General features: G+C 35.7%; 2 protein-coding genes across 2 annotated transcripts in view; one reads left to right on the top strand and one right to left on the bottom strand.

Moving 5' to 3' along the window:
* Positions 1 to 3,113: 3,113 nt before the first annotated feature.
* On the bottom strand, positions 3,114 to 7,853 carry LOC137388244 (THAP domain-containing protein 1-like). The gene is made up of 3 exons (XM_068074743.1): positions 7,824 to 7,853; positions 6,918 to 7,446; positions 3,114 to 3,154 (listed from the first exon to the last, which is right to left on the bottom strand). Exons 1-3 carry the CDS (start codon positions 7,851 to 7,853, stop codon positions 3,114 to 3,116), a joined length of 600 nt encoding a protein of 199 aa, XP_067930844.1.
* An 8,242-nt stretch (positions 7,854 to 16,095) lies between these two features.
* LOC137387474 (SEC14-like protein 2) overlaps positions 16,096 to 16,196 on the top strand; it is a 34,361-nt gene continuing 34,260 nt past the window's right edge. The window contains exon 1 of the mRNA XM_068073906.1: positions 16,096 to 16,172. The gene's annotated coding sequence lies outside the window, so the exon portion shown is untranslated. The remainder of the gene's footprint in view (positions 16,173 to 16,196) is intronic.

Genomic DNA, 16,196 nt, shown 5'->3' on the forward strand with positions numbered 1-16,196 from the left:
TGTATAATAAATATATGTGTATAATAATTATGTGTGTATAATAAATATATGTAATAATAATTATATGTGTATAATAAATATATGTGTATAATAAATATATGTGTATAATAATTATATGTGTATAATAAATATATGTGTATAATAAATATATGTGTATAATAAATATATGTGTATAATAATTATATGTGTATAATAAATATATGTGATAATAATTATATGTGTATAATAAATATATGTGTATAATAAATATGTGTATAATAATTATATGTGTATCTTAAAAAAAGATTATTCAACCCTTAATGGCACTAGTGAGAAAGAACATCTTAGTAAAGATAGAGCCATTTGGCTTTATCCTAGCAAGTATGCTGCTAGACTGAGTTCTGCAAGCTGATGTGGTCATCTAGCACCCCTCTAGTACACTATATCACACTATGGTAAGTTGTGGACAGTTCATCTAGCACTGAACTACTCAATAAGAGGACTCATGACAAGTAATCTTTCTTATATATAATTATATAAATCTCATTGTCTATCCAGTTATAGAGTTATAGTCAATAGAGCTTAGGAATGAAAAATCCACTTCGCACTGGATTTGCACTCGGAGCCTCTAGGTCGGCAGACTGGCGAACTAGTCCACTACACTACGTCGTCCTTATCATTCTTAATTACAAATTGTATCTTATCTATCATTGGTGCAGGTTACAAGCTGAATATGTACTTTTTTATGATTAATCCATGTTACTTTTTGCATTTGTTTTAAAAGCATCATAACCATTACCTGTTTATTTAATTTGTCGATTTCAAATGTGTCGTTACACACCTCGATTTCCAATTTGTGCTAAGGGTAATCATTGAAATCTGTGAACGCTAAAAACCCATCTCATTTTTATGTTTGTACCGGTATTGAGATATACCAATATCGTTGTATTCAAAATTACTGTATGGGTGTATTATTGTGTTGTATTAAACATATTCATGAATATTATTTTGTTTTCTAGATTTGTATCAATTGTATAAGTATTAAACTATTTTTCATTGTAATCGCTGTAGTAGACATACTTTATATAGCCATTACTTGCCTATTATTTCACATCTAAACACCTTTACAACTGTTTCATTTTTTCTCCAAATTTATTTGAACTGCACAAAACACTTTTCTCATGACACGAAGTTTAAAATGGTAAATGTTGTATATGTTTAATGAACATAGATCTTCTGTGCAAAAGCTTTTTATCTTCCTAACATCTAGTCTTAGCTTTAATGAGCTCCTCTGTCTGTCTGTCTGTCTGTTCAAAATCACAGTGAGATGTTGGGAAAAAAGATTGCAAAATACTGCAATTGAACTCATAACCACCCTCCTGTCAGACCAGCACACTAACCACTACAGCAATTATTCACCTTCCACATTTTAGAATTATCTATGTTGTCATCACTGCCTCACTTGATTACAAGGTTTATTTTATATCCATCTTGGAGCTTATGTGTGGCTGTGTTGCACTTCCTCTATTGTACTGTAGATAAATTATTTTCCATATTTCCTTATCCGTAAGAATGCGAATGGGCAACCCACGAATTCATATTTTTAAACATGATGAAGTACTTCCTTTGGGGTGCTTCCATTTTTGCATATTTGCATATATATGTATACAGGTTTGGGCACTTACTTACATATTTACAGAACTTCTTGATGGTTGGTTAGCTTTCCTGCCTATACACATGTAAATGATTATTCGTGTTCACGGCTTCAGTTTTAGTTCTTTTAAAGCTTGTCTCTCAGGGTCTTGAGATGTACACACAGCAGGAATGAGACAAACAGTGTGATTGGTGCTTTTAGTTGATTCCAAGCTTTCCAACTTCAATATGGCTGCTGCAAAATAGCATCTCTTTGTATTTTACATATTGGAAAATAGGTTCTGGGTATCACCAGTGCGCATCGCCTGCTTTTTATCTGTAACTGTATGTCTGGATAGAAGAAAATTGATCACACGAATAACACAGTGGCAAACTATTGGCAAAATAGAGAAGTTATTCTTTTACGGATTATTGCCTGTGTAGTTCATAACAATAGAGCTATAGAACATATCTAGTGAAATGAGCTTTAATCAAACAAAAAAGTAAAAGTGATAGTCTTTCATCCTCATTTTTCACCCTCATTCAGGCACGTGATATGCACTGACACGGGTTCATTATTATTTGCATGATTATTTCATGGCTTCTTCGTGTCATTTCTCTAAACTTTTACAACAAAATTAGTTCAGACTGATAAAGCTTCTCTAATAGTGCAATTACAAATACATTGTACTTCTTCTTTACAAATACATAAACGATACAGCTGATAGCTCTATGATTAGTATTGTGAGTGCCACTATACTGATAGCTCTATGGTTAGTATTGTGAGTATTACTACACTGATAGTTCTATGGTTAGTATTGTGAGTACTACTACACTGATAGCTCTATGGTTAGTATTATGACTACTACTACTACTACACTGATAGCTCTATGGTTAATATTGTGAGTACAACTACACTGATAGCTCTATGATTAGTAAGTACTACTGCGCTGATAGTTCTATGATTATTGTGAGTAACACTACACTAATAACTCTATGATTAGTATTGTGAGTAACACTATACTGATAGTTCTATGGTTAGTACTTTCACGCATGTATGTTTATGTTAACTGGCTCATAGTTCCAACTAAGTCTATCGATAAATGAGCTGGCTCTATCACACGTTTTAGCGACTTATTTCAATGACATAAAGCGTAAATCTTGCAGTCAGTATCTCCATACTGCCCATGAACAAAAACAGGATTGGATTCTCTAGCGACAGGCGACAATAACTGACTCATCTAATGAGATCGGCAGTTATTATGATTGGGGTTTGCCATTGCTATCTCCAGGACTACTTTGTTTGCTGGTTGCTTCACTATTCACGAGACAGTAGAGGCTTAGAGGTGAGCTGCTTACAAAACCTTTCTATGTAATTCGATAGATTTATTAATATATAATGAAGTATATGTTTTTTATTATATATGATAAAAAAATATATATTATTGTGCATCATGTAAAAGTTTTGCTCTGCTAAAAAATAAGTTGGACGCTAATATCGACTAGCTCAGCTGTGCAGATGATGGGTTGAGGTCAGAAGACACTATGGAAGTAGTGAACAGCCACAAGAGTATAACGTGGTTCCAAACAGAAGCAACAATTAGAACATAACTGGCAGAGCAAACGATGCTAATATTTTCCCACGACCAAACACGAGCGAAGCGATCGTTTGGGAGATTTATGATAAGTGCATATGTGCACACAACTCACGAAAATTATTCATCAACTCCCGTCGCAAACCCTTGACCGAAATCTCATCAACAAATTTAACCATCTTTCAATGGAGTCGTTTAAGTATAATAACTATACAAAACACATATAAACCTATTTAAATATGTTACCAAGTCTTTATTATTTGTAGAAAAGTTCCTAAACCCTACGCATCTGATCGGATTATACATAAATAGACAGATTAATTCGGCCTGAAATCGTTATTAAAACTTGTCAAGCCTTATTTTTATCAAAATTAAGTCCGGCAAACGAAACGCCGAGCGACAGAGAACATAACCATTAAGTCGTGAGCATTTCACGAAAAGAAAACGTACACATTTGACTAGTCTATGGCATTGCCCAATTGCCGAAGGTTTCTGTAATCAACATAGAAGTACTGAAAGGCAATCGTTTCTTTTTTTCCGATTTCAAAGTAACTGACATTTTAGACACTTATAATGAGTACTTTGGTATTCCAACTGATGTCCAAAGCAGTGAAAGTAAAGGAAATGACGATGATATTTTTCCAATGATTCTTATAAGATTATTACGATGTTTAATTATAAGAATAATTATTCGATTTTATACGATTTAATTATAAGAATAGTCATTCGAATTTACAAGATCGAAGTATATAGCGACCGATGTTGGGCAATATGTTACTGTTATTATTTTTTCTAAATAATTTTGTTAAATAGATTTTCCAAAAATCTAGATAAATATCACAATTTCTTAATATTGGTTGCTATGACGTTTTGAACTGTAAACAAAATTGTGCATTGGTTTTCTGTTATTACTGTATTACTATATTAATAATATTGGTTATTCTAATAATATCAGTGCATTTTACTTCTAATATTGCATTTCTCCTATTGCAGGGGGAAGATATAAACATATAATCTTTTCCTTTCATTATTGCTGTTTGTTGTACATAATAACAACCAGTACATTAGAGCTACCATTGCAGCTACCATGGCAGTTATCCTATTGCACTGCAGTGCCATTTGACTGCTAATATTGCATTTCTCAACCATCAGTACCCTTTCTTTTTTGCAATATCACTTTCGTCGTGGGCTGTATGACAGGGGAATTTCTAGTTGTATTAAATATGCTAGTATTTGTTTTAAAATGTCAAGTTTTGTTTCCGCATTTTTTATAATTACGGTTTGAATATGCCATTTATTTTTGAAATATAAATATATAGCATTTGACAGACTATTATCATTATAAAACCTATATATTTATAGCTTATAACTTATAAATTTAAAAGCAGTAGGCCTACTTTGAATTATTAATGAACCATTAATTCATTCCATGCCTTCATCCTACTCTGTCCTACGTATGTTCCACTTATAAATTTATAGCTTATAACTTGTAAATTTATGGCATATTATTTGATAGCATGTTTTTAATAATCTGAACTCAGCTTACAATGGATCGACGCTTATAATGCATGCTTTATTGCACACAGAAATCTAGTTTTGGCTGCAAACTGTTGCAAACATATCGATGAGTGCATTGAGTTTTTATGCAACCTTTTTTAATATACAATGTAGTTATAAAATGAAAATATGATTCAATTTTAAAATGAGACTATAAACTTGAAAGCTCCAACAAATTGCAACGCAGGCTATAAGATCATCATAGGTTAATTAATTGCAATCAATAGATATCAATTGGTAGAGACATGCATCAGCTTCCACATGCATATTAATTTTGAGATCTATGACAAGTTGGAGGTAAGTTAGCAAATTTCTTGCATCTAAAAGGGGTGATGTCGCATCACCCGACGTGCAAAATATAGGCAACATTCGACTCGCCCATTAAAGGGTTAAATTTATCTTCTCAACATTCTGGCGAGGTGTTTGAAAATTACAACGCCTTCCTTTATTGGATTGTCACCCTTTAATAAAGCACCACTTTAAGGCAAGGGTTGAAAAATAGAGTGCTATGGCGTTCGAATAAAGGTTTTACAGTACCTATGATTTGCAATAGTTCATAACCTCAGCTATACATTTAGGCATGCAGATGATGCTAGGAATCATTTATTTCATATTACTATCATAAGCTCCATAGTCTTTCTATAACAATATGAGCAATAGCTTCTAACCACACATCTACAGATGATGTCAGCTGATCTGATATTTAAAAGGCTTGATTTCATATCGTATGCAGGAAGAAGATAACGAGGATCTGCCAAGAGGAGACAACTACGATGCGGATAGTGATACAGATCTTATAACTGACCACTCAGTAGAGGAGGACTAGCTAATTGTTGAGGTCACATGACCTTTTGATCTATAACCTGTTGTGAAAAGACTTTTGGTGCTATTTATTCTGATGAACTTTTCAGATAGGAGGAGATGACTAGTATGAAAAAATTTTTTGCAACTCAATTTCTGAGGTACAATAACAGGTCATGGCTGATAGAGTAATGCTAACTTGGTTACATTTCATCACTGATTGTCATAGCAGTATAACACTCTGGCTTGATCTGTCTCTGTACTAAACGTCGATGTTGCTTTCATAGTTTACCAATTTATTAAAACGAGATCACTAGAAATACACTCTAGTTTAAACAATATTTATAGATTTGTACCCAAATCAAAACTGTATCTAAAGACTTTTACTCTAAATGGTCTCTATAAATTTATCCTCCAGTCTAAACTAAATCTTTAGTTCTAAACTGTGTCAACAGAAGTATATTCTGGTTTACAATATATCTATAGCTTTATACCCTTGTATAAAATGCATACTCTGGTATAAACTGTATCTAAATTTATAGTCCAGTTATAACAAGATCTAAGCATTTATAAATTAGTCAAAACTGTATCTATAGATTTGTACTTCTGCATAAATTGTATTAATAAATGTTTATACCATAGATAAAGTAAACCCTATAGATATGCAAATAATCAAAACAAGTGAGGCCTATAATTAGCATGACGCAACGTCATGGTGCTGTGTAAAGCGAATCAGCTGATCTATTAACTCCTATTGACTTAGCACTAAAAACTGCTCAATTTTTCCATAGTTTGGGCATGTGATACTTCATATTTTATTGATAATATATAAAACTGACTTTAGATGAGAAAGGCAAGAATCTTAGACACATGGTAATGGATAATACCAATGATTTAGAAGCTTCTATATCATTGATAATACAAAAAGTGACCAAATAGAAATTAAACTAATAACAAACTAATGAATCAAATGAGATTTAGAAGCAGTTAAGTTGGACCACTGTATTAAACACCCATTACACATGACTGAAAATAACTAGACGAGATAGCTTTGTCTAAGGTTGGTTGAACTAGATTCCTGCTTTGAAGCGGCATAGTGTATTCTGATTTTAATATAGCGATTTACTATAGTTTTGAGTAGATTGGTGGCATGCACTGTGCATGTACTGAGCATGCACTGTGCATGAGACAATAATTCTCCTAGACATCCATCCACCGATGTAAGCTCTATATTGTTAAGTTTATTGTCCTTTTTCAGTATTGTGATCAAATTATTTTGAATCCTATTCCTCTGCTCTAATCGACAGACTCTCTGCTGTAGAGTTTTGATTCTTCTTTTTAATATTGAGATACGTGTGACAGCAGGCTGTTTAGGTCTACCACCGCATCGGCAGCTCGTTGGCGAGGCTGTAGGTGTGTCCTGATTGCTAGAAGCTGCAGGTTGCTCATCATCATGGATAGCAGTATCACCAGGTGTAGTATTTTCAGGGTCAGGTATTATGGTGCTGGCTGCTGTCTGAGATGTTCTTCCACGTTTCGGCAGGCTTTCTGTTCTTATGGTTGGTGTCTGTATTTTCACAGCTTTTGGCTGAAGGTAGGTTGGATAAGCTGTAAATATTGTAGGTATTGCGTCAGATTTTAGCATTGGTTTTCTTCCAATACCTGGTGGAACCTTGTAGCAGTCTTTCTCAACATGTTCACTGCATAATACAAAGCTTGATGTTGGAGTCCAATCCTGTCTTCGCACCGCCTTTACCCAAGCATTACGGGTTTCAGCTCGTTTCTCATTTGGAAAGCGATGAAACGCCAGATCTGGGCATTTCTCAAGATTGCTTAAACATCCATAGGCACAGCACCAGCTGCGGCCTGACTTTTTCTTAGCCTAAACATTAACAATACATACATGTAGTAGACTGAATATCATTACATTACTTGGAATGAGACAAAAAAGGCATTCGATCAATCATGCCAAGCTAGATTACAACCTTATCAGCTGAGAGACAAGTTTGTAATGAGTTGTTGTAATCAGTCTAGACACTATTTCTTTTGATAGTCCCAAGCATTCATTCACTTCACTTTTAATTCAGAATAATAATAGAAAGGAATGTTCGTTGTTATGAGACCATGATAAGACAAGTTCAGCTGAGTTGGTAGGTGGTTTGTTTCCAGTAGTTTCTTACAACGTGAACCAATGATATAGTACACGTGCAAAGGTTAGGTTTACCAAGTATTTAAAATTTGTATTGTGGGTTCACGTACCTGGGGTGTTGCAGTCTCCTCTGATGACATTTCACAAAGAATTTGGTCTTATTGTAACGTTTATGACTTAAAAACTAGTTGGACAAGCATGCTTTCTTTCACTACTAAACTCATTGCTCAGCTGAACGCTCTGTTGCAATGATGCACATCACTGCGACGTAACATCGAGAGAACAACAGCCAATTGTAGGCCTCACTTTTGCTCCATTGTAATGATAGCTATTCGCCAATAAAGGGTTTACTATATCTATGGTTTATACTGAACTGACTGGCTTGGCATTTTGCATTTGTCATAATCTGTGAGGAGTTGAATGCTGTCACTCAGCCCTTTTCATTGCGCAGCATAACAGAGTTGCTTTGCCTAAACGCTATTTGTTTGGACTGCTAGCAAAACAAATTCACTATACCCCTTACAAATTAGACTGCACAGCGATTGACTCTCAAGAGCAGGTCTGTTACTCTAATTGGTCGATACTACGCTTTTGATAAGCCTAAATGAGGTTGCATTCAAATCGTTACAAAGATTTACCGAGGTTTTACCAAGGTTTTTAAAGGTTGCCCTCGCTTCCTTATTTGATTTCAGCGGTGAACTCCTTATGACTGACGATGGCAATCCTGCACCCTCTTGTTTAGAATGAAACAAAAAAGCTCATCACAATGAAAAATAGACATATATGTATTCAGAATATACGAAAACATTACGTTATTGGAAAGTCTTTTTAAGAAAAGTCTAACATTTTTACGCAGCAGCAGCATAAAACAATAATAACATAAAAAAACAATTCACTTAATGATCTTTGACTTTTCTCCTGCCTCTTCTCTTCTAACATCTGATCGACACATTATTTATGTTGGTGAGAAAGTGTGTCTGCTAAATATGATGATTATGAGATAGTAAGTAACTGCATATGCATTGAAAATTGTAAAAAATTTACTGGTCCAAATATACATAGATCTTAAAAGACGAGGTATGTACAGTTGGTAAGCTATTGTTCAGATGCAATAGATTGATTATCACCTAAAAGCGTACCTCTAAATTTTTGCGTTTGGTTCGCAAAAAACACCTGGGTGTAGTTCACACTAAACAAAATCTGAGATCAAGTTTATTGGCCTGGTATTGACCTAGAAGCTAAAAGATTGTGTAAAAGTTGCCATGGGTGTCAAATCACTTCTAAAGGTGCAAATCCTGAACCTAATAGAACTACCAGATTACCTGTAGAACCATGGACTAACGCCGCTGTTGACTTTTTGGGTCACTACCATCAAGGAGCACATTTTGGCCATAATTGATTACTACAGTCAGTCTTTTTGAGGTAGCATACATCTCTATTGAGAAGGCCATTCGAGAGCTAGTAAAGTTGTTTCTCACTCATGATATACCCAATGGAAAGCCACGATGGGTCCCAGTTTGTATGTACTAAGTTTTTAATGATTTCTGTGCTCACAACAGAATTAAACATTTTAGAGTGACACCTAGATGACCTCAGGCTAATGGCGAGGTTGAATGGCAAAATCCCAATTTGATGAAAATAATTCGGATGGCTTACAATACGGGAAGCAACTTCAAGGTAGAAATCTTCAAATACCTAATGACGTGCGCAAGTGCAATACATCCAGCAAAGGGAAACAGCTCAGCTGAGATGCTCTTGGGGAGAAAGATTTGTACTAAGTCGTCTCATTTTCCAAACATAGATCATTTTCATAGTACACATGATGGAGATACTGAATACAAAGGTCTGTCTAAACTTTATGCTGACAAGCGTCACGCTGCATATTAAGACAATATAGTAGGTAACAAGGTTTTGGTGACAATCTAGACATTAGTAAAGTTGATACTCACTAATCCTCTACTCCAGCAATCGTCACTCATAACCTAAGCCTGAATGTTACAACCGAGACAAACAATGGTCATATCTATGATCGTGTGATTAAAATAAAAAGATTTACGTCGTCTCAATGTTCTGCAGGCAACAAAAAAGATGCTGGAAAGGCACCAAGAGAAAGAAGTGAAAGGGATGCTGGAGCAACAAGAGGCAGCAAGTGTGTCAGAACAACAACAGGAGGTGCCGAGCATGCTGAAACCTATGGAGGATTGACTAGTGAACGGAATCTTGCAAAGAGAGAGAGAGAGAAAAAGGGAGAAAGAGAGAGAAAGAGAGTGAGCGAGAGAGGGTGAGAGAGAGGGCGAGAGAGAGAGGGCAAGAGAGAGAGAGGAAGCGAGAGAAGGCATGATATGTCGATGATTGATATGTCAACTAGGTTTCTTATTAACTCTCTTTAAAAACCGACGACTGGTCAATGTATGCAGATTAAATAACCTTCGACCATCTGTCATCGAAAAGGCCCTAGAGGCTTTACATACCTAACCTTGTATATACGTGCATAGTTACCCCAGTTCCGTTGTGCGTCAGCTGCTATGTATCATGAAACTGACAGAATGGCTTACTGCAAAGCTTTTTGATCTTACAACCCAAATCGACATGGTCGTGATTCACAAGCCAGTTCACCTCTTTCAGGCAAGCTCGGCAATGTCATAAAACAAAGTTGTTTAGCAGGCTGTAAAGCTGCTGTTCTATCAAGCCAGAAGGCTATGCCCTGCGATTTTGGTGAAGAATGGTGTCACCTTGACTGTGACAGTCGAGTGTCAGCCAAGTTGTATACAGAAATGTACCGCTGCCATTCTGAGGCATTGTTGTACATTTATAGAGGGTGCAAGGTTTTCAACTGAAATACTAATGTAAAACTAGATAGTAAGATCAATGTCATACTTGACCAAATTAAAAAACTGGGTGTCACCATCAACAACATTCAAAACATGCTGAGTAGTATGGTGGAGCCAAAGCTAAAATCATTGGAAGCTTCATATGCAAGTGTAGTCAAGAGTTTAGAAAATAACTCTGTCCTAATAACAAAAGTCACGCAAAAGATCACTAAACTAAGTGAGAAAAATTATAGACAAGCCCTAGATAAAAATCTGATTCTTTTTGGAATTGAAGAGAGCCAAAATAAATATGACGCAGTGGACAAAGTAAAAAGATTACTCAGTGAATGTCACATATCATACAAATTAGATCCAGATAACATACTCAGACTAGGCAGAATTAATGATGAAAACAGTCAGGGAGGGCAGAAAATAAGGCCTTTAAAGATCTGCACTAGCTCAAAAGAACAAAAATGGGAGATAGTTAAGAGAGTTAATGGCCTGAATAACTTTGGGGTTTTTGCCAAGTTAGATATGACTAGATAGGAAAGAGATGAAGATTTTTGGTCATTTCAGACATCGAAAAAAACAAGAGTGGAAAATCCAATGGAAAAGTTCAAGATATACAGGAAAAATATGGTGAGAATAAATCCCTACAATTGTTGTTAACAAATGCCGCATCTGTGAAAGGAAAGTTAAATGAGGTGCAAATTCGGGCTTCAGAGTGTGATATCTTATGCTTGACCGAAACCCATCTTGACCAGTTTTAATAACAACATGGCTCTTAATTCAATGCAAAAGCTTATATACAGGTGTGATAGGGACAGACATGGGGTTGGAGTTATCATTACTCTACAGTGATGAAACAGATAAATCCGTACAAGTTAAAAAAATTGAAACTTGAAACTTATTTGGTTATACTTATACATGTATATAAAACTTATTTGGTTATACTTATACATGTATATAAAACTTATTTGGTTATACTTATGCATGTATATAAAACTTATTTGGTTATACTTATACATGTATATAAAACTTATTTGGTTATACTTATACATGTATATAAAACTGCGAGGTAAAACAATAAGAAGCTATTTCGCAAATTAGAACACGATTATTTCTATAAAGCTTTATGTGAATCATTAAGCAGTTGGAATAGGGCACATATTTTACAAATTTCATAAAAGAACGAGTGGTAAAAGCATTCAAAATTCAGTCACTTTTAAAAATATGTCTACTATTCAATCATCAGAAATTTTTAAGTCATATTTTTAAAGTGTTTTTTCAAAGGACAATTCAGACCCAGTGGAATGTAGGGAGAGGACAATTCAGACCCAATGGAATGTAGGGAGAGGACAATTCAGACCCAGTGGAATGTAGGGAGAGGACAATTCAGACCCAGTGGAATGTAGGGAGAGTGCTAACCAAACAATACAAATTAAATCAAATCAAGTAAATGAGATGAAAAATTGCTCATTGGCCTCAAGCCTAGTAAAGCCCCAGGCCCAGATCAACTGAGACGAGAGGATTTGTATCTTGATGTTGTAGTCACTGGTCAGATACTGGCTCTTATTTTTCAGTATTCACTAGACATCGGTTAATTGCCAGATATTTGGAAAATGGCTAATGTTGTTCCTATTTGCAAGAAGGGAGAAAGAGAAAACCCCAGTAACTATAGGCCGGTCTTGCTGACATGTATCGGTTGCAAGCTACTCAAACACATAATGCTTAGTAACATTAACCAACATCTAGATAGTGACTTGAGTTCGAACCAGCATGGCTTTAGGAAAGGTCTCTCTTGCACTACACAATTAACAACAACCACTGATGACATCATGAAAATGGTTGACAATAACATTGTGGTACATGCCGTGGTCATTGACTTCTCCAAGGCTTTTGACAAAGTGCCCTACAATTTGCTAATAAAAAAATTATTTTAATCGAATATCAGCACTAACATACAGTTAAATGTAGTCAAATGGGTAGCAAACTTTTTATCTAACAGGAGTCAGCGACTGGTGGTGGAGGGGGTTACGTCTACCTCTTTGAATGTTACATCGGAAGTTCCCCAGGGCTCTGTCCTGGGGCCTTCTTTTCTTTTGGTGTATATTGATAACATTTAAAAAATCCTAAAAGCATCATTCATTAGGCTTTTAGCAGACAATACATTGGTGTATCGTCCTGTAGAAACTCAGACTGATAAACAAGTTTTTCAGCAAACATTTGTTTTACTGGAGTAGTGGGCTGACAGAAAATAATGGTTTTCAATAGGATGAATGTCGGGTGGTTCACTTTGCCAAACAATGTAGTAACAGTGGTTTTATGTTACCTTAACGGTAAGCAACTAGATACTGTGACACATTGTAAATATTGGGGAGTAAATATTGCCAATGATTTTAACTGAGACCTGCACATAGACTCACTAATTGCCAGGGCATCCCAAAGGCTTGGTATGATTAAACATGTTTTATATGGCACCCTAAGAGAAGTGAAAAGGATTGCATACCTCACATTGGTTGGGCCATTAATGGAATATGCCAGTGAGGTATGGGACCCATATTTAATGAGACAGATAACACTTTCGGAAAACGTGCAGAGGAAGGAAGTTCGTTCTAGTTCAGGGATTAATGGTAGACTGAGTGTCTCGGAGGCACGCAACATTCTTAATATCAAACTCTTAGCACATAGACGAAAGGTTGCTCGCATGTCTTTAATTTTATGGTTTTTGTCCAAGGGTGGTCACATTTCAATTATCAACAGTTTTGAACATATGCAAGATCTTATTCACAACCATGAAACCAGACAGACAACAGGCCGGGCACAAGCCTGCCAACTCTCACACATTGGGCGTGAGACTCACGCAAGCCCACCAAAGAAAAAATGAAAATGAGTGAAAAATGCGTGAGATTTTTGCCCCAATTTCCACAATTTTATATATACTATCATTGATACATTAATTGCCCCAAAACCAAATCTCAAGCATTGCCCCACTCTTGGGTTGGCAAGCCTGGCCGGGCACCTCCAACCAAACGTTCTATCACCAAAGCTTTGCATCCTGAACTTCACGTAACTTGCTTGGCTATGATTAAAGGACATTAAGTATTTTTTGCATGTCCATGTGCAAGCGTTATTTTTTATGAAGCGCCATCGAACTGATGACCTTCTTTTACTCGGCTCCGGCGTCTGAAGGCTCTATGTCACAGGTGTCAAACTCACGGCCCATGGGCCACATCCAGCCGGCCTTATCTGACCTGCAAAATCTTATCTGGCCCGCAAAATCATTTTACATTAGTGCTATCCATGGTCCATTGATATGAAGCGCTGATGACATAATACTGCACAGAACTGCAGATCCCCTAATGCCAAGCTTCGCCTGCCTTGCTGGTACTTCTAGCATCAATTAAGTCCAGCTATTACAAAATACTATGAAGATAGCAGTTAGCCTGATGAGCACTGCTGTCTATTTTGAGAATCTCCACAATACAGGGCATTACACTGAACGTAAATGAATTTGTTGCTTCGGTCAGATCATATAATCAGGACAAAGTCATAAGAGCAAAGATTAAAGTCATAAGAGCAAAGAAAACTGAATGATTTAAATTGTTATAGCTGAACAGCACACATTTTATGTATATTTCCATGTTTTTAGCGTGTTCATATTTCCAACTTGTATAATTTTGATAGGAGATATTTTTAAGGAGAGTCAAATCTTTTTGGAATATTTAAGTTTGTTTTTTATATACATTGACATAGGAGCAAAGAAATTTGAATTTTTTTAACAAGATATTTTTATGAAGAACAAAAAATTAAATAGAAGTTGTTTAAAGGTTGGCTTGCAACAAAATTCACATTACAGTTATTTGGTATCAAAAGATTCACCATGTCTTACTCTGTTGTGCTGGAGGTCCAAAATATGTGAAAATGTGATTACAAGCTCTTCAAAGCTAAAAAACGAACATTTAATCGCAGCCATCACAAAATGGCCATAAGTTGGAATCCCTCTCAAAATGGTTCAAATGTGACGTAGTTGAACATAATGTGTTTCTGTTTACACTTTAATGCAACCTCATTCGTCGAAATATTTTCACAAATATACTTCTCGTATTCAATGAAACCATGTCTATTGTCCTTACGCGTCTATTTCATTATCATTGTAATGCTGTCATTTTGAGCACTGATATCTCAAAACCTAGCATAAAAATTAGTTTAATTGTTTAACATTAGCTCAAGGGGGTGCATATCATCTTCTGATAAGCATGAGGAGCCTTTTGGTCACCTGTGATAGTCGACAAATGCTGCAGAAATTGTTAGCACCATATAGCAGAAATGCTGGTCACATGATCAGATTACGACTAGATGATTAGATCCAGCTGAAACGAAACTTTCAAGTAGTGAGCAATATTTGATAGAGGCTTTCCAGTAGAACCCAAAGTGTTTGTCATAAACTAGTGCATAAATGTTTTATATTTAGCCTTTAATTGGCATTTGATTTCACGTGATATGATAACATTACGTGTCAAAACAATAACCCTGTCGAGTTGAATACTTCGTCAAAATATGGGATTCCAACCTACAACCACTTTTTGTAACTGTTCATTTTTGAGCTTTTAAGAGCTTGTGATCACACTTCTACATATTTTGAAGCTACAACATAGCAGAGTAGGACAAGGTGAATACCAAATAACTGTGGCCAACTGTAATATAAATTATGTTGCATATCAACCTTTACGGTTTAAGTTTGTTTCAGAATAATACTGTATTTCTGTCTGTTTTAATTCGCGTTTATATGTTTCAAAAACATTTAGTTTTAGTGTGTTAAATAAATGTTTATCCTGCCGGCCGGGCAGTGAAATTTTTTTCCCAAACAGGTTTACATACGACAGTAAAATTTAGGCTCCTGATTGGTTTTAGTAATTGAGTTTTAGTAACCAAAACCTACATCATTACATTAGAAATCAATAGTTATAATTAGAAAGGAACCCAAAATTCTAAATAACGTAGTAAAAGTTATGTTATCATTCAAAAAGTGCAGTTAAAACGTAAGAGGCGCTCACTTAAAACTCATTAATTTAAACCATTTTGAATGAAATTTTGGATATTTGTGTTCCTCTCTAATTATAACTATTGACTTTTAATGTACTGATGTAGGATTTGATGACTAAAACTCAATTACTAAAACCAATCAGGAGCCAAAATTTTACTGCCGTATGTAAACCTGGGCCAAACCTGTTTGGGAAAAAAATTCGCTGCCCGGCCCGCGACCTAAAGTGTGTTTTGAATTTGGGCCCATTTTACAATTGAATTTGACACCGCTGATCTATAGCCAATACATGTAATTTGATTGATCATGAAACACACGAGACAGCCCGACGTTACATGGGGGAGCTAACATTTATGAAACCACGCTATTGTTTATGTATACGGTGGCGTCATTTAATTTTTGAGCTGAGCGTTGGTTCCCATTTACCTTCAGTCATGTTGACGTTTGTTCTTATATCGACCCGATGAGGTTTTAGAGTTGACGCCGTCGCTTGCTAGACTTTCTCCACCACATTTTTGCCTTTCGATACAAGTTGTGAACCTCGACAGGAAAAGACCTATCGTTTTCGCTCGCGAGCTGTCGCCATATAACATCGACTAGGCTCTGTAAGTTCGTTGTAAGATGTTAGT

The sequence above is a fragment of the Watersipora subatra genome, chromosome 2 (genome assembly GCF_963576615.1).
Source record: "Watersipora subatra chromosome 2, tzWatSuba1.1, whole genome shotgun sequence".
Taxonomy (NCBI): Eukaryota; Metazoa; Bryozoa; class Gymnolaemata; order Cheilostomatida; family Watersiporidae; genus Watersipora; species Watersipora subatra.

What these genes read in the sequence shown, in the direction of transcription:
- LOC137388244 (XM_068074743.1), bottom strand. Translation starts at nt 7,853, where the DNA reads ATGTCATCAGAGGAGACTGCAACACCCCAG. An exon ending in AGGAGACTGCAACACCCCAG is followed by an intron (nt 7,447 to 7,823) that starts GTACGTGAACCC and finishes GTTAATGTTTAG; the next exon opens with GCTAAGAAAAAGTCAGGCCG. An exon ending in TAAACAGCCTGCTGTCACAC is followed by an intron (nt 3,155 to 6,917) that starts GTATCTCAATAT and finishes CTACTTCCATAG; the next exon opens with TGTCTTCTGACCTCAACCCA.